The sequence below is a fragment of the Rhagoletis zephyria genome, unplaced genomic scaffold, assembly GCF_001687245.7.
Source record: "Rhagoletis zephyria isolate East Lansing unplaced genomic scaffold, Rhagoletis_zephyria_1.1 Rzeph_scaffold_01405, whole genome shotgun sequence".
Classification (NCBI taxonomy): domain Eukaryota; kingdom Metazoa; phylum Arthropoda; class Insecta; order Diptera; family Tephritidae; genus Rhagoletis; species Rhagoletis zephyria.
Window position 1 is genome coordinate 81,785 of NW_016158489.1, and position 25,019 is coordinate 106,803.

The 25,019-nt window shown below is 34.2% G+C and overlaps 2 protein-coding genes across 2 annotated transcripts in view; both read right to left on the reverse strand.

The window, feature by feature from the left end:
- tor (tyrosine protein kinase receptor torso) overlaps positions 1-25,019 on the reverse strand; it is a 63,179-nt gene that overhangs the window by 19,226 nt on the left and 18,934 nt on the right. The window contains exons 8-12 of the mRNA XM_017617434.1: positions 22,560-22,702; positions 13,208-13,469; positions 12,778-12,949; positions 1,121-1,177; positions 2-517 (exon numbers count right to left, since the gene is read on the reverse strand). Coding sequence (XP_017472923.1) covers positions 2-517; positions 1,121-1,177; positions 12,778-12,949; positions 13,208-13,469; positions 22,560-22,702 — 1,150 coding nt within the window. The remainder of the gene's footprint in view (position 1; positions 518-1,120; positions 1,178-12,777; positions 12,950-13,207; positions 13,470-22,559; positions 22,703-25,019) is intronic.
- LOC108363906 (putative nuclease HARBI1) lies at positions 4,124-5,448 on the reverse strand. Its single transcript, XM_017617433.1, has 3 exons — positions 5,377-5,448; positions 4,895-5,321; positions 4,124-4,838 (listed from the first exon to the last, which is right to left on the reverse strand). Exons 1-3 carry the CDS (start codon positions 5,388-5,390, stop codon positions 4,317-4,319), a joined length of 963 nt encoding a protein of 320 aa, XP_017472922.1. The 5' UTR covers positions 5,391-5,448; the 3' UTR covers positions 4,124-4,316.

Here is a 25,019-nt window from a genome sequence, read left to right on the forward strand (position 1 = left end):
CAGAGTGCACTTAATAATACNGTAACCATAGGATTTGTTGTCGGCAGCCATGCAGGGTGGCGATTGCAATGGTGTGGGTGGTGGCGGTGGTGCGCTATCGTTTATGGTGGTGATCGACGTCATAGTTGTCGCCGCTGATACATCGTCTAATGGTGGGTAAAATGTTGATGCTGATGCTGCATACTTCTGTTGTAGTGTGTTGAGATTTCTGTATTTGAATTTTAATCTTTCAATTATGCTGCTGCCACCATCGATGTTGTAAATACCGTTGCCTCCACTACTGCCGCCAAAAGAATTGCCTTTGCGCTTCCAGTTACGTTCAATATCATACGGGGTAAGGCTACTAATGCTGTGGTTGTTGTTTTCACTACATGTGCGTCGATGTGTTTGCGGTGGACTTAGACGTGCACGCCTACGATGATGCTTGCCACTGTGCTTGTGCAATCGACTGGACAGGCGATCCAGCGAGGCACGATTGCATTTTATATTCAAGTCGTACAAATATTTCCATTCATCTCTGCAACAATAAATGGTATAAAAAACAAAAGATCAGAATGAAAAAAGTAGAAGCAAGCAGAAAAAAACTAGTGAATACAGAGTGCACTTAATAATACGGATATTGATACATTGACTTAATGCTACAGTGTGTGCATTAGCGTAGCACTGAAGTCGAAAGTTAGTTATTGCATAGAGTTGAAACTCAAATTAAAAACGATTCGGAATCGCAATTCGGGCATTTAATAAATCTTTGTCAATACTGAAAACCCAGGAAGTATTATCCAGGCGTATCAAAGCGAGGTTCAAATCGTAGCTCACGACGCCCAGATATTTATATCTAAGTATCCTCTGGGTAGCGAACAAAAACCCCTTTAGGGGCCCTATGAAAAATGACAACCAGCCTCGGATAAGACACCCTTCTTCTGATATCGACCACGGCAAACGTATAAAGGACTATGATTTGGGGGTGTGCACCTGAAATATCTGCACCCTTAATGGGCAAGGTGCCACTGACGGGTTGGTTGATGTCCTCGGTAATACAAAAGCTAACATCACCGCCATCTAAGAAATGCGATAGTCGGGGCAAGGCAACGTAAACGTGATGGTTTTATTAGATGCATACNTCAGCGAGGCACGATTGCATTTTATATTCAAGTCGTACAAATATTTCCATTCATCTCTGCAACAATAAATGGTATAAAAACAAAAGATCAGAAAGAAAAAAGTAGAAGCAAGCAGCAAAAACTAGTGAATACAGAGTGCACTTAATAATACGGATATTGATACATTGACTTAATGGTATAGTGTGTGCATTAGCGTTGCACTGAAGTCGTAGCTCACGACGCCCACATATTTATATCTAAGTATCCTCTGGGTAGCGACCAAAGACCCATTTGGGGGCCCTATGAAAAATCACAACCAGCCTCGGATAAGACACCCTTGTTCTGATATCGACCACGGCAAACGTATAAAGGACTATGATTTGGGGGTGTGCACCTGAAATATCTGCACCCTTAATGGGCAAGGTGTCACTGACGGGTTGGTTGATGTCCTCGGGAATACAAAAGCTAACATCACCGCCATCCAAGAAATGGGATAGTCGGGGCAAGGCAACGTAAACGTGATGGTTTTATTAGATGCATACATTCAGCTCTGGTGTAATTTTCAAGAGTATGTTATATAGAATATATTGCTTTGACGCCATTTTCAAATATCAAACGGTAAAAAAAATTACGCGGAAAACAGGAAAACTTGGTTAAATTTGAATAATCCATAATCACTGATATTTTAGCTAGTTTTGGGATCACAGCGAGCGGGTATTGTTTCAGATCGGATAAAACATTGCAGTAACTCTTGTTATGATATATTTGCTTTTGAAAAATGCCCAACAGATATAGCGATTTTGATCATATACCTACGAAACTATGCATAATCACCAAATTCAAAAGTTCCTGATTGTGCAATAAAATAAGGTCGAATTTGAAAGATGAAACTTTAAAGACTTCATCATACCTTCGGAAATATCTAGGGTGCTCACAGTTCTATATTATCTACTGTGTTAATTTTGTAACTTTAAAACATTTTACCATGTGGCAACTTTGTTTGTTGTTGGTTGCCATACTAATTGGAGATAACATTTTGGGCAAAATTACTCGACTTTGTCTCATGTTTTTGTTTTGTGTTAAACTGGCATCTCTGATCAGTTAATTATTCGCGCTAAGAAAAAATGGAAAGTGAAGCATAAAAACATAACGTGGGCGCAAGTTGAAAGATTTTTAAATATATATCTGACGATATTTGTTTTATTGACAATTTGAAACACATGTGTGAAAGGTTGCTCACAGTTCGAGTGTGTTATCTTGTTAAAGTTACCACCCTTTCACTTTAAAAGTAAACTGTGAAAACCCTAATCATAAAAAATTTCAACCTAATTAAAAGTAAATAAGTACGTAGATTTTCTCAATCAAATCGATTTTTTTTACATATCAACTTTGAATATAACGTTTTAGAGGATATAATATGATTTTTTTTCGGTCCCGCCATTTTGAATTTTGCAATTCTGACAGCGGATTATTTCAAAGTTTCGAATTTTCGCCGCACTTTTGGATTTCGGCCGCACTGTGCGTGGGCACACAAATAACCAACTCCTCATCGTACATACATATAGAACATTTAAATTGTGTGAGTATATAAACAAATAAATAACCGCGTTCGCGCCATCCCGCAGCGTCTAAGCTGAGCGCAAATATTTCCATCGTATTGGAGGCTAAAAACCATAGCAATTTACATTTAATTTTTAGTAATTTGCTTATCAGTGATTGACCAAAAATACCGTTCTATGTTATGCGTATACTGCAGAAGAGAATTGGACGCTGAACTACCTACTATGGCTGACGCAACCGTGGATATGCATAATTTTTTATAAGGCGAAAGAATTTGTATATAAAAATAATGTGATTCGTTTTAAAATAAAATTCAGTTTTTCCTTAATAATATATATAAATATTGTAGATTCTATACCATAAACCATATAAATCAAAGTCTAAAACTTTGTGCACATTTCACGAAAATTTAACAAATTTCAAAAAAATGCCATCACAATTTTAAAGTTTTTATTAAGAACCTTTAGAAATTGATTGGGTGTTGCACATTTTCTTCCATTTAACGCATGAACAACATCTATTTTTTTATGGAATTTTCAAACCTGCTTAACATCATATTAAAATTTAATGGGCTACAAAATAACTACCCAATAAATTTCTAAAGATTCTTAATAAAAACTTTAAAATTGTGATGGCATTTTTTTGAAATTTGTTAAATTTTCGTGAAATGTGCACAAAGTTTTAGACTTTGATTTATATGGTTTATGGTATAGAATCTACTATATTTATATATATTATTAAGGAAAAAAACATTGTGAATATTGTAAAAAAATAAGTGTGCTATTTACGTAAGCGCCACTGTATGTACAAAGTTTTTATTGAAGCAGTAAGCATTTAATTAAAATACAGAGCACAACGTTTTAAACTTTGATTTATATCATTTAAGTTATGTTTTTTCATTACAACTTAGCGAAATAATAACATTGAACCTTATTTATATATGTTATGAATTTTACATATTATTTATTTATTTGTTCTGGTTTAAAACCGAAAAGTATTTAAAAACACATATGTATGTTAAAATATAAATTTGTAAGTGCCTTACTCATATAAGAGAATTTTACAAATAGCAATAAATATACACCAAGTGTCAAAATTATAAGCGCACCACATATTGACAAGTTTTTACAATTATTTTGTTTTGTTTAATTTTAGTTATTTTTTATAAAAATCTAGTTTATTAATTAACAAAAACCGTATAAATCCAAGTTTGCATCAATGTGCAATAGTTGAAAAAAAATTCAACAAACTTTCGCACATCGCACGTTGTTTCAAACTTGGATTTATACGGTTTTTGTTAATTAATAAACTAGATTTTTATAAAAAATAACTAAAATTAAACAAAACAAAATAATTGTAAAAACTTGTCAATATGTGGTGCGCTTATAACTCGCTAGTCAGACGTATGGTGTATGCCGCCTATTATACTACACACATGTTAATTGAAAACATAAATAAATGAAATATGACATTTTCAGTTTGCTTAAATACATGATATATTTGTTTGAAATTTGAATGCGAGCTACAAAACTGAATTAATTTGTTATTGTATAAACCAAGGTTTTATAAAAAGTTTAGTTTAAAAAATTTTTAGCGTTGCAAGAAGATTGGATGATCAGTTTTATACGTAATTGTTTGTACACTACTGAACTGCAGTTAACGAATTATACGAGCTATTTCATCCCTTAATGATACTCCAATTTCATCCCTTAATGATACTCCATCTTGATGATCTTCGTATTCATTTTCTGCATTATCGTTTTCAAGAGATTCATTGTGCTCTACATATTCTTCAGATGGGGTGTTACGTTGGCGACAAATATTGTGTAGTGCACAGCACACATTAACGATTTTGCAAGCAAATTTAGGTTCGTAATTTAAACCATGTTGTAGGCAGCGAAATCTACTTTTGAGAACGCCAATAGTGCGCTCGACAATATTTCTCGCGGCTGCATGTTTCATGTTAAATTTGTGCTCAAATGTTCCTAATTCTGCATTCCTATATGGAGTCAGCACGAATCTTTCCAGTGCATAACCGGAGTCTGCCAAAATGAAATTATCATTTATTGACCTCGATAAATAGTTTTTCGCCTGACTATTTTTCCAAATGAATGAGTCGTGACATGAGCCAGGGTGTGTGGCGTCTACTGCAAGTATTTCCATATTATGGTTACATATCTAAATTAGAAAAAGAGGTATAAATCAAAAACAAGTTTTATAGATTGAGTCCTTACGAGCATAGCATTCAAGCTGAAGAAACCTTTTCTATTAAAAAACACTGACTCATTTTGAACTGGCTTTAGTAATCGAATGTGCGTCCCGTCGATACACGCAACGATCCGAGGCAGCTGGTATTTCCTATAGAAGTTCTCCCTGGATTGTTGTATTTGCGGTTCAGTCATTTGCAACGAGATATTTTCTGCACATAGCACACTTTCCATTAAAGGAATATATTTGTGCAACACCTTCCCAAACGTGCTTCTGCCTATGTTAATATGGTGGTCCTTTGCAACACATAACTGAAAGGAACCAGTGGCAAGGAAGCGAAGAACAGCAGCGAACTGAATTGATTGTGGCAACCGAGTTGTTTTTAAATGTGGCTGGAGCTTTTGTAGAATAATTTTAAACGTGTCTTTGTCCACCCGGAATGACTTTAAGAAACTAAAGAATAACTGTGTAATAAATAGCTCAGTTTATGGCTTTGGATACAACTCACCTTTCGTCTGGCATAGTACAAATATCTGACCTTGCCCTTAAATGCTTTAGTCTCCTCAATTCTGTCTTTTTCTTTAATCGTTTTGCTTCAAAACACGCCAGTGAAAAAATGAAAGGCATTTTTGTTAATTTATAACTTGTTGAAATAGCTAAAACAGCTGTTTTGCTATACCAGAAACAAAGTGAGGAATGGAACTTATCGATAACAAAAAGTTGCGAATTCAAGAGCACCTAAAAATAAAAACGTACGATTTTTACGAAAACGCAAAACGCAAAAGTAAATGAAAATGGGAGCCCGGCTGATAATTCAGTTTTTATGCAAATTTTTGCTTGCAGATTTTAATACAAAATTATATGTGATGTGGTTCAGTAAATTAGAGCCAGAGAAAATAACACCCATGGGATTTATTACCTTTGTTTAGCAATTGCCCTTTCGCAAAGTAAAAAGGCCTTTCGCAAGGGAATAAAGCCCGCGGGCGTTATTTCACTGCACCGGACAGGGATCTACAATTTTACGCCGCTTTGGAACTAAATAGCTAAATAGATTCTTGCTTAACAAATTTTTTTTTTTACAGCTATGATCGCTTTTACAATTTTTAACAAAGTCCTTATAATTTCTTAACACCTTTAGATTTTTAGTACTAAATAAAAAAAAAAATTGGGGATAGTGTTTTTACGGTTTTTAAGGCCAACGCCTTTTCGATGGCAAAAGGTTTAAAAAATTTGATATTAAATAAATAACAAAGTTATAGCAAAGATTTATTGGTTTTTAATGAGAGCCAAAAAAAAAATGGACACCAAAAATTTTTCCCAAGATACGCTTAAATTTCGGGATACGCCTGAATATGTACTATACATATGTATAAGAACGAACTCCTTGTAAGGTTGAACCTGTTCCATATATTGGATCAAGCAGTGGCAGCCACAAGACAAGAAGTTGTGACTGCAGATAGGTCACCGAAAGCTTCAAGACTAACTTTATTGCAATGAGAAGATGGACTGCTGTTTTTCTCGATGATTCTAGGAATCTCGCTCCGTGTCAGAATAAAACTTGGCAGCCAAGTGGCCATCAGGGCCCCCTCGAATTTAATGATCAAGTCCAAGCTTGTCGAGGAGTGGGGAGTGAAAGTGTTTTACTCGGGGTATCAAAATGGGCCATCCACTTTAGGTCCAAATGGGCCATTGCTTGTATGTACCTTCCTACCTATGTACATACCTACAAACGTATAGCTTATCATTCAATAAACTTTGATAATTCTATTTGGCCGCATATAAAACTGAACCACTTTAACATGACGTGCAAAATTCTGCATAGAAATTTCAATCAAAAATTTTGCGAGAGCTACATAGTTGTTAACAGTAGATATGAAATGCGCCAGAACTTTGACGAAACTTTGCTTCACACGTACCAGAGTTGCTACGTACATACCTAAGTGCATTACTATGTAAATACAACCGCATTTTGCTTTTATTCACGATGCAAGTTTGTTTGTCAGTATGTTTTACCCGCATCAATCGAAAACTTATGCATGGAATTGAATGCTGATTTCACCGATATGTTGCTAGAGGTCTAACTAATGGAAAAACAATTTTGAGAGTTTCCACCTGTTTGAAAATTGCAGTTTAAATAAATTGATAAGATAAAGCAAATATTGAAATAAAACTGTCGAAAGAAAGAGGTTTAAGAAGGTTTACAACTTAAAATATGTTTGTATAAGGTTGCCACCTGGTTGAAAAAGCAAATTCAGTTTAATTGATAAGATAAACTAAGCATTGCAATATGGTGATGAAACTCAAGAGGGTTCAGAAAGTCTACTGTCAAAAATATTACTGAAAGGGGTTGCCACCTAGTTGAAAAATTTTATTCAGTTAAATTTATAAGATAAATGAAATATTGAACTAACACAGCTTTGAAGAAAGTGCGCGATATCAAACTCGAGTTATATGATTACAAATTAAATTTTCGGGAGAAAGTCGATACTTTAAAAATTGTCTAAATACCTTCAAATATAGATTACCTTATGCTCACAAATATAAAAAATAAAGAATTATTGAAAGTTCGAAAATTTGTTTGCAAGTATCACTTCATAAAGCTCTATAAAATAGGTTTTTTATTTTTTTTTTATTAATGAGACCATACGAGATTTTTGGGAAGGGAGTAACATCACAAAAATATTTTTAAGGCGCAGTGAGGGAAGCCGGATATTTTCTAGTATTTTATATAAAAAAAGGTATGTATGGTTCTAAATACCAGGTAGTAGTTTTCAGTGGTTCAGAACTGGCGTGAAACTAGCTTTCAAGTGTATGGTACTCGACATTAGCTCATTGAGTAGAAATAAGGAGGTCCAATGTGTGACTCTTGCGAAAAGGATTTCTCATTTAAATTTTTATTTTAACATCTATTGCGAATCGGATGACACTACCGTGCCATCTATGTTTCAAACCTCTGGCAGAAAGTACGAGTTAGCTGGAGTGGCAGCACTTTTATTTAAAATTCCTTTTTAGCTATTCTTTGCATAGTATTACCCTCCATATTCATTTCAATTTGGCTGCTAACTAAAGTGTTCCATGGTTTGCCTTTTTGAAAAAAAAAAAACAGTTTTCAAGTTGTTCGAAAATGGCAGCTTATAAAAATTAAGGAAAAAAACCAAAATTACAATATGACTGGTAAAAATAGGTAGAGCTTTAATTTAGAAATTAACTAGTGACGCCCAAGATAGAATTTCAAAACTGCTGACTCAGTAAAGAACAAATTTTGCAAGTAAACAATATTATATAAATAGTTAAAGCACAAGTGTGTTTGTTCATGCAACACTTCATTCGCCTGTTGCACATATTCATGCAATGTCCAACCGCTGTATAAAATAATTAACTAATTGAGATAACATTTTGTTGGCTTCAATTAATTACATATACCTATTACTAAATGGCCTTATACTTCTTCCCTAACTTACAGTCGGGCGTATCACAGTAGGACAAAAACAGATGGCCGTGGACTAATTGATTTTAAAAGCACGAATCTAGAACGGTTTTAAGTTACAATTTTTTAATGAAAGACAATGAAATTTCGCATCGAACTATCATTGGCGATTTTTGAAATAAGCTTTTACTTTTTGATGTATTATGGAACGAATTTCCGTCATCCCTTGTCAAATTTGGTTTGGAGACAAACCGGTTTCGGCGTTGTGCCATCTTCAGTGTCATATTTCGTTCTCTTTTACTTTTTATTAATTTATATTGAAAAAACGAGAGCGAAAAATGTGTATGTTTGAATGCTAATACTCTTTTGTAAAGTACTTGAAATTAATCCCAAATTATTCATAAAAAATTTTCCATAGCATAGAGTAGATTAAAAAATTGATTGAATTTGCTATTATATTATATATTCGAACAAGAGCTAATTTTTTTTTATTAACAAAAGGGATTATCTAATTTATTTTACTGGGAAGTACCTACTACGCTGCACCTATTTTCTTATTAATGGCGTTTTCGTTTCTACAAAAAATGTTGCTTCTTCACTGCCCTCTTCTTAGTATTTGTGCGTAGAAGGCAAGATTTTTCGGTAGAAACGAAAACGCTATAAGTTTGATAAAAAGCGGGCATACATGGCGTATGAGTAACAAAACTTTCCACTCTCAATTCATATGAAAAAATTAATCACTTAGTTTATAATAATCGATTATGTAGGAAAATGATTAACCGGAGGGAAGTACTTCGATATTTTTTCAATACAAAACCATTTTTCTTCCGCCTGTTTCCATGAAATATTTTTGCCAGTGAGTGATTAAACTCTCAATTAAAAAAAATACACATTTGTTTAAATATTTGTTAATACAAATTAAAAAAAAAAATTTGAATCAACTATCTTACAAAAAAAAAAAATATTTATGAATATTTTTTAAAATTCTAAAATTTGAATCGACTATCTTACAAAAAAAAATATTTATGAATATTTTTTAAAATAATTGCAGACATTCGGGATTAATTTCACGTGCTTCCCAAAAGGTGGTAGCAACAAAAATTAATAAATAATTTGAGCTTGTTTAAAAAATTACCGATTTAAGTTCAACGTGAAATTTTATTATCTTTCAATTATTTCAGCTCAGTTCATATTTGGGCTCTTAAAATCACGGCCATATTTTTGCCCCACTGTGTGTACTGCTACTTGATCACGTCTTTGTGTTAAGCTATCACTGACTGACTTAACGTTTTGTCCATATATTACATACATACGTGGGTGAGTACTTAAGGCACGCGCTAGCAAAATTAGGAACAAAGCTTGAAAGAAATAATACCACATAAAAAAGAACGCAATAATACAAGAAGAAGTATATTTATGTACATAAATTCTAATTTTCTTCCACTTCACCTTAAGTAGTACTTATTCGAGGTGAGTGAGACGTCCATGGAAAATCATACTCATTTTGAGAAAATTAAGTAAATTATTTTCATTTCGGACATTAAAAAAAAAAGTTCTGCCCCAAACGGGCAAACTTTGAACAAATTTTAATTAAATTAAGTAAGGACATCAGAAAATTCAACTTCAATCTATAACTGCATTTTTACGAGCTTTAAACCTTTATTCAATTATCCTAGATTTATTAGCCCTGAAACAGCGTCTTTATTTGGCATATGTGAAAGCAGACTATATCGACACCTGAGTGGAAGACCGACCTATCTCAGAGAACTTTTCAAGAACGCCCTATTTCAGAGTTTTATTGAAGAACGCTCTATCTCATAATTCGATTTAAAATGCCCTATCTCAGCACATTTTTCAATGTATTTTCAGCTGAGATAGGGCATTTTTAAACCAAATTCTGAGGTATGGCGTTTTTCAAACAAATTATGACGTCCATACAAACATGTGTGCCCCTAGATTTGAATTTAAAGCGTCCAGATTTAAGAATAAAAACAAGTTCATTGGTATGACATTTTTATGAACTTTTAACCATAGAAGCCCGATCTACTTGAAAGTTACGTACGTTTTAGAGGCGTAGGTGACTTAAAAGAGAAATGTTTTTTTTTTAAAGAATATTGAAGTTGTGATATAAACTAACAATGGGCGCGTTTCTAAGACGCAGCTGTTGCTGAACTTTTGAGTGTTTGTTTCAGAAACGCACAGTTGAGTAGTTCCGCCCAGCTCAACGGTTGGCAACTTTACGCCATTTTTTCCATCATAAAATTATTTCGCTACATGAAGTCAACAATTTATATAAGCCAAAAATGATGTTTCCCTTCCGTCAGTTTTCATAGAAAATTCAAACAAAAAAATAATTTGTATGTAAATTGTTGGCGAAACTGGCTGTTAATAAAATAAAATACACGTACAAATACATATATTAAAAATAAAATAAGAAAAACTAAATTATAAATCCTGCGCTATCCATATAGTTGGCTTAAAATTTTATTTTTTATTTTTGTGCTGTTTTATTTAATTTTGCTTGTTTACAAATGTTTTGGCAGTTTATGTATCATCAGTTGCGTCTTAGAAACGCGCCCAATAAAGCATAATTTTATTGATAAAAACTACAACCACATTTATTTAAAACGACAAAAAATAAAGACACTTTTGTGTTCAAAATAAAAAAAAATCAAGATTCCGTATACGCCTCGCTGACGTAGATGGGGCTTTTAGGGTTATGGCATCAAAATACAGAATACCGGACAAATACGGGAATTTAAAAGCACTACAGAACATTTGGCGTCCCGTACGAAATAAATAAAAGGAGGACTGTCCCTTATAATACATGACGCATGATCGCCGTATATATGTATGAGTGAAAGCTATGTTAGTCGCTTCTTTAAAAATACTAGACCGAATTCGACTATTTTTCGTACGTAAAATCTACCACTATTGATTTTTTCGAAGTCCGTGCACTGGTTGAACGAGGGCAGCCATGATAACCTATAAATTTTAAAGTTTATTATCTGCACATAAATATACAGTCAACATCAAAAATATGCATACTCTGACGTTTTGACGATTTTATTTATTTATTTATATTTTCCACACAAATTTGTTCTTATTTAAAAAAACACATAGTTCATTGAACCGCGAAAACCATAAGAAATAATTTTTTAGTTTCATAAAGGGCTTGCGGAAAATGCAAAAAATTGTCATTGAAAACCCTCGGCGATAAGACTCGCAAAAATCAACAGCAGCTTTTTGCTACTTCAAACTAGCATTTTTTATACTAAAATTTAATGAACTACAATACAGCATACTCAAAATGTTTGTAATAAATCCAATTAAATTGAAAATTTCGATAAAAATTTTTCGCATTATGAATGAACAAAATTTTTATAAAAAATATGAAAAATTTTTGTATGGAAAATATATGTACATAAATAAATGAAATCATCAAATCGTCAGGCTGTGCATTATTTTATGTTGACTATAGAAATACAGTGCATACGATAAAAAAAAATCACTGCATTTACCAATCGACTACGGGAAAGTGAACAGTCGCAGCGTAGTACTTTTCACTGCAATTATATAGAGAATTTCTTCTCCCTATAGTGTCGCATTTTTATCTTTTTGATTAATGCATTTGATTTGACGCATTGAGTAGGACCTATTTTCTTAGTTTTTCGTTAATTTAAATAATACCCTGGTCACGCTAGTTGCTACTTTTTGTATATGTTATTCAGTACAATTTTCTGAATCGATTAGTGTTCTAGGTTTGATTTTTTGGTGTGCTGGCTATTAAATCGTTCCACATTGACTATACTATGCATATTAGCGTGGGCCGAAAATCCGCTTTTTTAGAATTTTGATTGGTAATAGCGAAAATATGGTTTATTATGCTTTCCAAAAAATCTATGTGAAATTTGGAATATTTTGGTCAATATCCTAGGCTCGCCCAAGTCCATCAAAGTTCAAGTACTAAAAAAAATTTTTTCTTAGCTAACTTCGATTCTCTACAAAAAAGGTCCATATACCAAATTATGTAGGACTAATACTTTCGAAGATTATTGCAATTTTAGTAAAAAAATGTATTAATTAATTTATTTATAAATTTTTATTTTTTGAGCATATTGAACTTTGATGGCCTTGGGCGAGCCTAGTATATTGACCAAAAAATTCGAAAATTTCACACAGACTTTTTTAAAGCATAATGAACCATATTTTTGCTATTACCAATCAAAATTCTAAAAAGCCGCATTTTCGCCCCACGCCAATGCATATGTATGTTTCCCTGCCGTAAATAATCTTATTCGCTTCACTAGCAAATAAAAAGATTATAAGTATTAGATTGTAAAATTTTATAAATGCCTGTTAGTTCCTCGGCGTAAAATACAATAAAAAAAACTAAGGCATAAAAATGGCTGTTTATAGAATATTGATTATAACAAAAAAAAAAAAATAATAGCATGACTAATTAAACATACAAGTAATTACCTTAGAAAATCCAGCAAGTTGCCGAAACTACAATATTCCGTTAACAAAAGCATTTCATTGTAACGCTTCGTACAATGCCCAATTATACCAACAATATTCGGATGCGGCTCCACCGACTTCATCACTTCAATTTCACGACGAAAAGCGCGTACATCATCGACAGTTGGCCGATCTATTTGCGTGGCCATAAGGAGATTGAAATGGAAAAGAAAATAAATACATATGTATGTATGTATGTGTGCGAATTTAAAGTCGGCTGCTTTAATTTATGTACTTCTACAAATAATCTATTATGCGTTCACTTAGCAAGAAAAACCAAACGTTTTGCTTATTAAGGACATTTATGTCAAAATATGTACCATCAATAGCACATCATAATAACTTACATTTACATACATCCATATGTACATAAGTGCCCAGCTAAGCATACCTTTCAGCATTTTAACAGCCACTTCACGTGCCTCCGATTTGCCATCATTGTAAGTGCCCCGTCGCACTAAACCAAACGCACCTTCGCCGAGTATTTCATGCAACGTAACATTGCTACAGTCGATTTCCATGGCATCATTAAAAAATATTTTCTCTTCGAGATCCAATTGAAATAGCGTTAAGTCTTCTGGGGAGGTGAGTAAATTCTTTGTTGGAAAATCAAAGGTTGACTTTGGATCGATGGGGGCCTTCTTCTCCAGATCCTATAAATAAAATTATGGAAAAAATACCATTAAGTCGCCATGAAATAAGTAATACATAATAGAATCATGTTTTCGCTTCTGTCAATTTTCATATTACGAGTAAATTCGATCAAAGAAAATATGTGCTTACAAAAATGAACTCGACTACGCTTGAATAGCAGTTTAAAAATGTGAGTATGTGTATGTGAGCAGATCTCACGAGTTGTTTTTTACAATGCTTTTTTTAATGTCACTTCCTTCTCTCGCCAGAAAAAGAAACGCTAAAGCATTCATAGGCGAAAAAGTACCGAAATTACTAATTTTCTCATTGCCACTCGAAAAAATCTTAATTGTTATTTTTAAATAATTTTTTAGAGGCAATGAATGTTGGCAACAAATAAAATTTATCTGTGCAGTTTCAAGTGTATCACGAAATTAAAAACAAATTGAAGCATGCAGAATATTTTTTTTTTAATTTTCCAAAAATTTTAGATACTCCAAAATCTTAAAAATTAAACGGTAAAAATGTTCTTATTGCTTAAACGAAGGAATCTAGTGTATTAAAACCAGTGTGTCACAAAATGAAAAAAATACGTTGAGTAAAAGATGACTATGATTTAAGAAACTAAAATTCCATTTTTACACTTTTAATTGGCAAACTCGAAATTCATGCTAAAATTGTTTTATGTGAACATGAAGAAGTTAAAAATCTTCCACGCCAATATTTAATTACTTTTAAATAATATAACTTTTAATTTTAGGCGTGCGAGTAAACGCGTTAGCTGACTGCGCATGGCGCTACGGGGCGTATACGTTACATGCCCAACTACGGGTAAATGAGCATGAGTGGTTATTTTAACTTGTTTTAGTATGTACATACATATGTATGTACATCTTTTTAAAATTTCCCTTTAAATACAATTACGCGTTGCAATCTTGCTCTTTATACAAAACTGAAGATAATGCTTTTTCTAAGATAAGTGTGTCAACACCAATAAGTAAGGTCGGAATTTTAATTTATGATGCTTCTATATCGAAAAAATATACCCTTTATCGTTGAAATAAAAATATATTAAGAGCTTGCTCAAACGTTAACAGGTACTTTATATGTGGAAAAAACTATTTTTCATTGAAATAGTAGTAAATTAATATTTTTCTGTTTTGCTTCAGGAGATTTCAAATTACTTAACCATTTTTTAATATTAACGATTTGTATGGCCCCCATTAAAGTGGTTAAGTACTGGGTTCGAGTCTACTCTCCGACCAACATCGAAAAAATAAAACATAAAAAAGGTTGTATCTAAAAGCGTTCACCCCTCGGCAGGCAACGGCAAATCTCCGAATGTATTCAGCCATAGAAAACAGCTTATCATAAAAATACAATCGCTGTCCGTAGTCGGTGTAAAACTTCGCAACAATATTTGCTCAATTTTATTCAAAAGATTAGTTTTTATTTGAATATGTATGTATTTTGATATCTTGTTTGGAACTGCGTCATGCAGCTTAAAAATTAAATAGAAAATTCAAAATCAAAAACTGCTTTGCTTTCAGCTTCAAAACGCCTGTGAAAAAGCTTACTGTTTGAACACATGCCTACAGCTAAAGCAATTTGAAAGCTTCACTCCGCTTTCTGTGTAAACGTACCCTAAGCCGATTGAAAAATAAAGAAATTCAAGGATTCTACATATACAATTTCTACGAACCTCTAACGGTCCTCTAAATATATGTATTTTAATTCCAAAAAAAAATAAGATGGCATTAAAATTCCGACTTTTTTTGCTTTGGACCACCCTAATGTACATATGGGTAGTATAATTAAGATGCGTCATATCCATTCATTGGGTTCGTATTTCAATCAAAGCTCACATCTACATAAGTGTTAAAAACTAATTAAGTGCTAACTTGCACTGACTAAATGTGTGTGTGTGTGCGTGTGTGTGTGTGTAAAATATTGCTGTCACTGTGTTTATCCAACTGAATATCGCCAATGTCTAAGTAGGCTAAACAAATTAAATTATGCAACACTACGATGAGTGCTCCGTTTGCTAATTAATTGCCGAATGCTGTTACACTCAATCAATTTATAAGGTAAAGAGATACATACACATACACATTTATGTCCATTATATGTGTAGCTACACCATAGCTCAGGTACGGGCAAGCAGGTGGCTAATTTTGGGTTGGGGATTTCTAAATGCTACAAAGAGCCACAAAAATTGTTAACCGAGACCTATTAAAGCCAAGAGGCCTATGTTAAAGCTTTCTTTTTATACCCGAGCGCACTTGTGCACAAGGGTATATTAATTTTGTTCACATAACGGTTGTTTGTAACAGCCAAAACGAATCGAGATAGATATAGACAAATGTATACATAAATGATCAGGATGAAAAAAGAAATCGATTAAGCCATGTCTGTCTGTCTGTCCGTCCGTCCGTCTGTCCGTCTGTCCGTGTACACGATAACTCGAGCAAAAATTGAGATATCTCAACGAAATTTGGTATGTAGGTTTCCCTTAATCCAAGGTAGGTTGGTATTGAAAATGGGCGAAATCGGACTTTAACCACGCCCACTTCCCATATAACGGTAATTTCCAGAAATACGAAAACTGCGATATTTTAGTAACTACTGAAGATTATTCACTCAAAATTGATATTTACAATAATTTTTAGACGAAAAATAAGAATATTATAAATTTTTGGAAAATGGGCGTAGCCACGCCCACTTATGGTTACATGTGTATATCTTGGTAACCGCTGCACCAATTTCTTCCAAACTTGGCACAGTTGTTGGCCTTCGCATAACATACCAAATGGCCGAAAATTTTTAAAATCGCTCAATAACCACGCCTACTTCCCATATAACGGTAATTTTCAGAAATACGAAAACTGCGATATTTTAGTAACTACTGGAGATTATTCACTCAAAATTGATATTTACAATAATTTTTAGACGAAAAATAAGAATATTATAAATTTTTGGAAAATGGGCGTAGCCACGCCCACTTATGGTTACATGTGTATATCTTGGTAACCGCTGCACCAATTTCTTCCAAACTTGGCACAGTTGTTGGCCTTGGTACAGCATAAAAAACCGCCGAAACTTTTTAAAATCGGACAATAACCACGCCCACATCCCATATAACGGTAATTTAGAGAAATACAAAATCTTCGATAAATCATTAAATATTGAAGCTAATTTATTCAAAATTGATGCTTGCAACAATTCTTTACCAAGAAATACGTTTATGGTAAAATTTTGGAAAATGGGCGTGGCACCGCCCACTTATGATCACATATAAGTATATCGGTAACCGTTCTACCAATTTGTACCAAACTCGGTATGGTTATTGTACTTGCCACGTGTAAGCAAAACGTTGAAAATTATTGAAATCGGACTAAAATAACGGCCGATTCTCATATAACGGTAAATTTAAGAAATGCTTGAAACTTCAGTATTTCGAAATTGAAGGACGCTAATTTACTCAAAATTGATACACCTCGGCTTACCATCTAGCGGAAGGTTTCGGAAGGGTGAAAAAACATATATTTAATACTTGCGCCGGGTATTTAATGTTCGGCTCCGCCCGAACTTAGACTTTCTTACTTGTTATATTGTACGAATATCCATTTCGTCTCTGTATTCAACTATGGCAGTTATAGGGGTTCAAAAATGTCAAAAGCACGTTTTTCAAAGTCAATCCTACCGTTTGCTCGCCAAATTCGAGACGTCGCTTTCATTAAACAAACAGATAGGACTAGCTATGAATGCATCCACAAAAGGTTCCTGTTCGTTGCGGATTTTAGGTATGCGGCGTCATTGGTTCGTACTTTTGGGAAAACGATGTTGTTGAGACCACTAACTTCAATGACGAACGCAACAGTTTAAACCTCTAATGCGCCTTTCTCACGGCCCAGAGTCTTATCCTCTGCCCTACGAAATCAACGGTGACCCTTTTCTACACCTGAACCAAGGAGTTTCAGGTGCAATTAGGCTCCTCAAATAGCTCGCCAACAAAAGTTGTTAGCAACAAACAAGGCAAGTGACCCGCCAGTTCTAAACTATGCTGCGCCTCGTTGGCCGCCGTGGACAAGTAGGCCGCCGTACGAAGCTTGTGTACCACATGCAGGGGCCTCTTATCGGAGTTCCATTTTATTTGCATTTAATGACATGCATAATATCGAAGTACATAGTACGTTAATATTTACAACAACATGAATACCTAAATACTTTGGTACTTATTATTTAGGAAGTATAATTTTGCCCATCACTTATCATTTTATATGATTATTATTTTTCAGTACATTTAATTTTTGTAAATAGAGCAATAAATATATCCAGATAACGCAATCACCACGAATGCATGAAAGTAAAAAGAGACCCATGATACTTAGCAAAAATAAAAATATAAAAAGCCGCAGTCAAGGATGCCAACTCTGGCAAGGCCAACTCCCCAAAATTCCTAAAATTTTGCCCCATTTTTACTGTCTTAAGTAATTTTCTCCCAGTGTTTAATAAGAATAATGGAAATGGTATGGATTATACACAAAAGTGCCAAATGCGATTTCAATCAAGTGACGACGAGCGAATCTAGCATGTGGTTGAAACATTTCTATGTATGTTGTATGTATATGTAAATAATAACGTGGTGTCTTCACCTTGCGCGCCAGTCAGCAGATAAGCAGGATGGGCGTCAAACGACTAAACTAAATTAACTGAAAGGATAACAACATAAAAGTTGATGCCCAACATTCACCTCGTGACCTTCTTTACTTGTTTAGCAAACCAAACTTAGGAAGTGAAAAACGGACAGAGTAGTTATGTTTCGCTGGCTTTGTGTTAAATTAAAAAAGTTTTCTAGAATTCAGTTACATTGAAACATATTTATGTATACATATACACAAAACCTACTTGAAAGGAAGGTTTGAAGACCAAGGCGAATTCTTGTAAGAACAACAATGGTGACCTAGTCACTGATGTCCTGAAGGTACTTATATAATTGAGGCAATACTTTTCCACCCTATTGAATGGCAACAGCACTGAGCACTAGGGGAAAATACGAATCCGAGCCCCCTTTCGATGACGACGGAATCGGTCTTTTACTACCTGACTATGACGAGGTATGAATAGTAATCACGCGCCTGAAAACCAACAAAGCTGTGGGAGCTGACGATCTGAACGCATGCCCGATGACTGGAATTTATGTGTGCTCTGCCCAATACATAATATAGGCGACCCCACCATACGCGCCAACTACGGCGGGATCGGCTTTCTAAGCAAAAACTGATCCCACCGTCAAGGAACTTACTGTGCTTTATCAGTGTGGTTTTAGACCTGGCAAGTTCACCATATTCCAATTATTCACGATACTCCAAATCTTGGAAAAGACCCGCGACAAAAAGGATCGACACTCACCATCTATTTGTCGACTTCAAAACCGCTTTCGACAGCACTAAAAGGTTAGCTATACGTCGATATGTCTGAATTTGGCATCCCCGCGAAACTGATATGGCTGTCTAAAATGGCGTTGAGCAATACAATCAGCTCCGTCAGCATTGGAAATGACCTTTCCGAGCCGTTTGATACCAAACGGGGTTTCAGACAGGGCGACTCCCTTTCTTGTGATTTCTTTAATCTTTTGTTGGAGAAGATAATAAGAGCCGCAGAACTGAACCGCTCAGGGACAATTTACTACAAGAGCGTCCAGTTGCTGGCTTAGGCCGATGACAACGACATCATCGGTAACAAAAAACCGCGAAGTCTATTCTGCCTTTTCCTAGGTGGGTAATGAAGCAAAGTGATTGGGTCTGGTGGTGAATCGGAACAAAACGAAGTATATCCTGTCATCAAACAAACAGTTAGCACATTCGCGCCTTGGCACCCACGTCACTGTTGACAGTTATAATATTGCTTGGAAACCAGCAACAACACCGATAATAATGTCAGCATCAAAACTCAACAAAGAATAATCTTAACAACAAGTGCTACTTCGGACTGAGAAGGTAATTGAGAAGTAAAGTTCTCTCTCGACGTAGGAAAACAACAATGTATAAGTCACTTATCATACCCGCTGGTGGTAGAAGTGTAAGTGGAGAAGGACTTTACTTACACTTGGCATTTCCAATTAGCGTCAGTTGCCACGGAAGAGAAACGACTAGCGTGTTTTGTTGAACTAGGCCAAAGTCATTTAGGCTCATAGAACAGATCATTGAACGCCTCGTCCTTACTTAATTTATACTTTCTTGTAAAAGAACTTCTCCTTCGTTGTCCAATATATTAGTATTTTTAAAATTCCTTTTTCTTGAATTCACAGAATATTAAATTTTACTTATAGGTTATATATCGACTGCTGTGTTGAAGATCGACCTATCTTGACAGTCAGTTGGAAAACGCTCTATCTCAAAAAACTTTACAAGAACGCCCTATTTCAGAATTTTATTGAAAACACCCTATTTATGCCAGAATTTGGTTGAAAAATGCCCTATCTCAGAATTCCGTTTAAAAACGCCCTATCTCACTTCGCAATATATTGAAAATGTGCTGAGATAAGGAGTTTTTGAATCGAATTCTGAAATAGGGCGTTCCTCAACCAAATCTGGAAATGGGGCGTTTTTGAAAAGTTTTTTGAGATAGGGCGTTTTCGAACTGGCTGACGAGAGAGGTCGATTTACCATTCAGCAGTCGATATGTAATTTTATTCACACATACTATGTACATACATACATACATAGATAAAAACACACTTACCAACTAAACAAATTACCTATGGGCCTAAATAAGTAATTGGTGGTAAAAGCTTCTTTCAGTTTATAATTTATTTACTTAGCTCCACTTCCGCTTAATAATAACAACAGTAAATTGGCGCTTACATTATATGTTAGTATTTGGCCGAGCTTCGCTTCCGCTTTGTGGCATGCGCCTTAATATTGTCGCACAAATGGGAAGGAGCTACGGTTTTACGCCGACACCGAATGGCGAATGTATTTTTATGAAAAAAAAAACTTTTTTCTCTTTTTTTTTTTTTGATGCTGGTTGGAAACTGGGCTCGAACTCCGACCCTGCGTAATGGTAGTGCGTACTGCTAACCACTACTCCGCAGCAGCCAGCTATGCATAGTAACTAGTTATGTACGTACATATGTACACTCACCAGAATATGTTTCCGTACAGTGATTTTTTTTAATATTCGCAATGTTTTTCGTAATAAATGTTTTCGTTAATTTTTGATAGAAATATTTATAGTTCATTCTGCATCAAATAGTATATAAATTAGTGATTCAAAGTTTTTATAAAATTTAGGAAAATTCGACAAATTTTCACCAAGATTTTCAACTTTTATACAAAATTTTTTTTGGATTTATTTGAGTATGCAGTTTTGTAGCTCAATTTCAGTTGAGCAAGTTTTAAGTGGCTGTAATCTACTGTTGATTTTTGAGATTTTTGTGCTGATTTGTTTAAAAGTTGAAAAACTTGGTGAAAGTTTGTCGAATTTTTCCAAATTTTGTAAAAACTTTGAATTATTAATTTATATGCCATTTGATGCAGAATGAACTATATTTCTATTAAAAATTATCGAAAAAAAATTATTACGAAAAACTTTTCTCATATTAAAAAAAACCACTGTACGGATACATATTCTGGTGAGTGTATGTGTATGTGTGCTTGTATGGATATTAGCCCACTAGAACTTGAAGGGAGATCTCCCTATGTGAGGAATAAAAGAGTCCTCCCCTTAACCTGATTTCTGAGCAATAAGAGAGATTTGTCGATTTTGTACTCCTTTATTACTCGTTTAGGAGTCAAATAAGAGATCTCCTAAGCGAGCGACGAAATAATGCTCCCTGAGGCATGATTTGGGAGCAATAAGCGAGATTTGTCGGTTTTGTACTCGGTTATTACTCGCTTAGGAGCTTAATGAGAGATCTCCTAAGCGAGCAATTAAAGAATGCTCCCTGAGGCATGATTTGGGAGCAATAAGCGAGATTTGTCGGTTTTGTACTCCGTTATTACTCGCTTAGGAGCAAAAAGTGATGTCTCCTAAGCGAGAAATCCAAGAGTATTCTTTTTGATTGATAGGAGAGCAATACGCACCTCACTCAAAAGAAATTTGTGTTTTCGAAAAAATTTATCATACAAAAAAACAACAGAAAATATTTCTTATAGAAGCATAAGGAGGACACAATAATTTAATTTGGATTGCACACAGATTTTAATAAAAGTCCGTTGGTATGTACTTCAACTTTTGTTTAAATATATTAAGTATGTATTGTATTACTTATAAATGCACCGTTAAATACTTTCCAGATTGCGCAAATTAGTGTCAGCATTTAAGTGTGACCGCGGGGCTTAAACTTCGCATGGGTGACAAAGATGTCAGATAAGCAAAGTCACCTTCACAATTTCCCCGCTTGGTGGATTCCTGAACAGGCAAGCATCCTTGACACCCAGGAAATCATAAGGAGTACATACTTATATGTTCATATAGGTGCATATAATTCAAATCTTATCTTACCGTTTTATTATTATGTTTTAATTTCATATGATTTCTCTGCAATATAATTCTAAAATTAAGCAATTATGTAAGACGTATCATTTATGTTTTATTTTTAAGATCTTGTAACATTGCACAAATGCACGTGATTAAAAAGTTATATACAAAAATTTAATAAATAGCAAAATCTATTTGGCTAATGTAAAATGTTCGTTATCATTGCTCTCTTATTACTCCTACAGGAGGCTTTCGGGATGTCTCTAATGAGAGCACTCCTTTATTGCTCGTTCGGGAGGAATATGGTATGTTTTCTATGTGCACTCCCTTGTTGTCTTTTTGGGAGGTTTCTGGGAGGTAACTATAGGAATACTCCCGTATTGCTCTATTAGGAGGTTTGTGGGATGATAATTCTGTGTGTGCTCCCCGATTGCTCGTTTAGGAGGTAAAAGGGATTACTCCCCCTCCTAGGACATCCAATGTTAATGGGAGTATACAAAATTACATGCTTATACACAGAAGCATAGGGAGCAATGGGGAGTATTCGTATACTCCCAAGGGAGTACTCACCGAGCAATCGTACGATGCTCCCAAGTTCTACTGGGAGTATGCAATGTTCTACTTACCTCAAAATACTTGCAACGCTCCTGGTATCTTTTTATTTTTGCCCGACGATGACAAACAATGAATGTCGCTAATGACAGGATGACAGCACAGAAGATTGGCGTTAGCACAGCGAGAATTAACTTCACAATAGATTGGCTCTTGTCTTTCGTTGTACAAACAAAAGAGACAATGTGCAACACGTAGCATGAAAAAAGAAAAACAATTAAAAATCTATGAATGTGACAACTGTTAAACGAAATTAAAACCGAAAAAATTACAGTAGAAAACGAAACGAAAGAAATAAGCTAATAAGCGGCAAACGAAAACACAATGTTGAGAGAATAGTTCTTAACATACGTAATTTATTTTTTTCGAAATTCGTTAAGCATACCATCTTCATACATATATATTTTTCTTTGTATGTATGTACACTGCCGGCAAAAAGTATTGGCACAGCAAATTTTTCAAAATAAATGCCTACATTTTTTTCTAATATTTTTCCACCAATTTTTTATAAAAATATGGTTCATTCTACAACAAAAAAAAAAACATAAAAACATAATTCCTAAACTTTGTGCAAAACTCTCGAAAATTCAGCAAATTTTTACGCAAATTTGGAACGTTTTAATCAGATTTTTTTCGAATATTTTCGAGTCTGCAGTTTTGCAGCCCATTAAATTCTAGTAAAAAAACTTAAAGTTCTGAGTTAGTAAAAAATCGCATTGATTTTTGAAATTTTTTTTATGGAAGGTGTCTTGCATTTTTTCCAAGTAAAGTATTTTCGAAAAGATTTTTTTGTATGGAATTGACTGCGTAAAAAAAAATCGCCAAAAATCAACGATAATTCCTAGCTACTTAGGTCGTGTACTTTATTGCAATAAAATTGATTCGATTACAAATCTGCATACTCAAAAAAATTCTAAAAGATCTGATTAAAAAGTTGAAAATTTTCATGAAACGGAGCTTTTAAAAGCTACTAAACCGCACAACTAAATTGTACCAGTCTAAATTGCAAAAATAAGACCAAGCATTCAGGATTAATTCCGACAGCAAGCTACTCTGGAATCTCAACTTAGTTCACCAGATGTTGGTAACTTTTATGGAATTTTTCTCAATTTTTCCGGTCAGGAATTTTGGTTGCAGTTTCTCATGACGCCAGATGTTGTTTTGACGTATATTTTGGAATGTGTGAAGCTTGTACATCCTCCAGACTTACGCAATGTATGGTATGTTTATCGAATTTCTGGGATACACCAACGTACATATAAGCATTGATAGTAAAAACAATAAAAAAATTTTACTTTTTGATAAATTCACTTGGACGTTTAGTTGGCTCTTTGTATTTATTAGTTAGACTAACGGGCGTATTCTGCTTGTTACCGAACGTTTTGACACCGGAAAATTTTGTTACCAATAAAAATAACCCGTCTTCTTGTAGCAGAAATTCTAAGTTCCTTGGTAACAATTTAATCTATTCAGCAATGAAGTTTTGTATAAATTCTGGTGTCGCATACTTCTCGGGGCAATATTTTGTTACTTGCTTATGAGATGGTAAAAAATGTACCAGTGCACAGATTGTCAAAAGGGTTGGAAAATAACCAGGAACTTTATTTATCGGTAACAAAATTACCAACGCAGAATAGTTAGTTACTTAGTGGATAATATTCGTTTAGTATGGAATTGAAGAGGTTGGTGTATCGTGGGATTTTCCAAACTCAAACTCACATTATTTATAAGCTGAATTGTTCAGGAATATATTTGCAATGACACTTTGAAATCTATAAATATGTACTAGAGTCCAGCGCAATTGTATTTGCCGCATTTCATTCAATAAGTACTCCTTGCATTGTACTCTACTCCCAACACATTGTTACTTTTTTTCCGCATACATACACTACTTGGCGTTGAGAGAGTAAATACTTGACGTACTTGCTATTACTCCACCAAAGTACGTACTCTACTTTCCCTCATCGCGTACGAGAGATATTTGCTGCTGCCAAAAGGGAGTAGCAAATCTACTCTCTGTATACTTGTAGTACGGTAAGTACTTGCGTATTAAATTTCAATTCTGGTTGTTAGCCTACTAGTTGATATCGTTTGCAGCGCTGGTCAGTGAAATTGAAAGAGTAAAAATAGAATATGGAAATCGACGATGTAAGGAAATGTTTACGGCCTTATTTATAAAAAATAACGTAGATTTAGACAGTTGTTTAATTTGACATTTTCATAAAACTTTTGTATTCAAGCAGCTTTTTAAATCTATGTATGTACTTAAATTTTTATGAAAGTATTATTTCTCGTCTCTAATTTTCTATAAAACTATTTGCAGTCATTAACCAACAAATAAGTTGTCAAAAACAATAACTTAAGCAATGCTGCTATACGAAATAAAATTATTAGTGGCAAATCAAAATTTTGAAAAGTGCCGAATTTCAAATTCGATAGTTGGACATGGTAGCGACGAGATGTACGAGCATTTT

Bases quoted from the DNA above. Each gene is read 5' to 3' on its own strand.
- LOC108363906 (XM_017617433.1), bottom strand. The intron at 4,839-4,894 runs GTAAGGACTCAA...TTTCTAATTTAG, and splicing joins TCAGCTTGAATGCTATGCTC to ATATGTAACCATAATATGGA.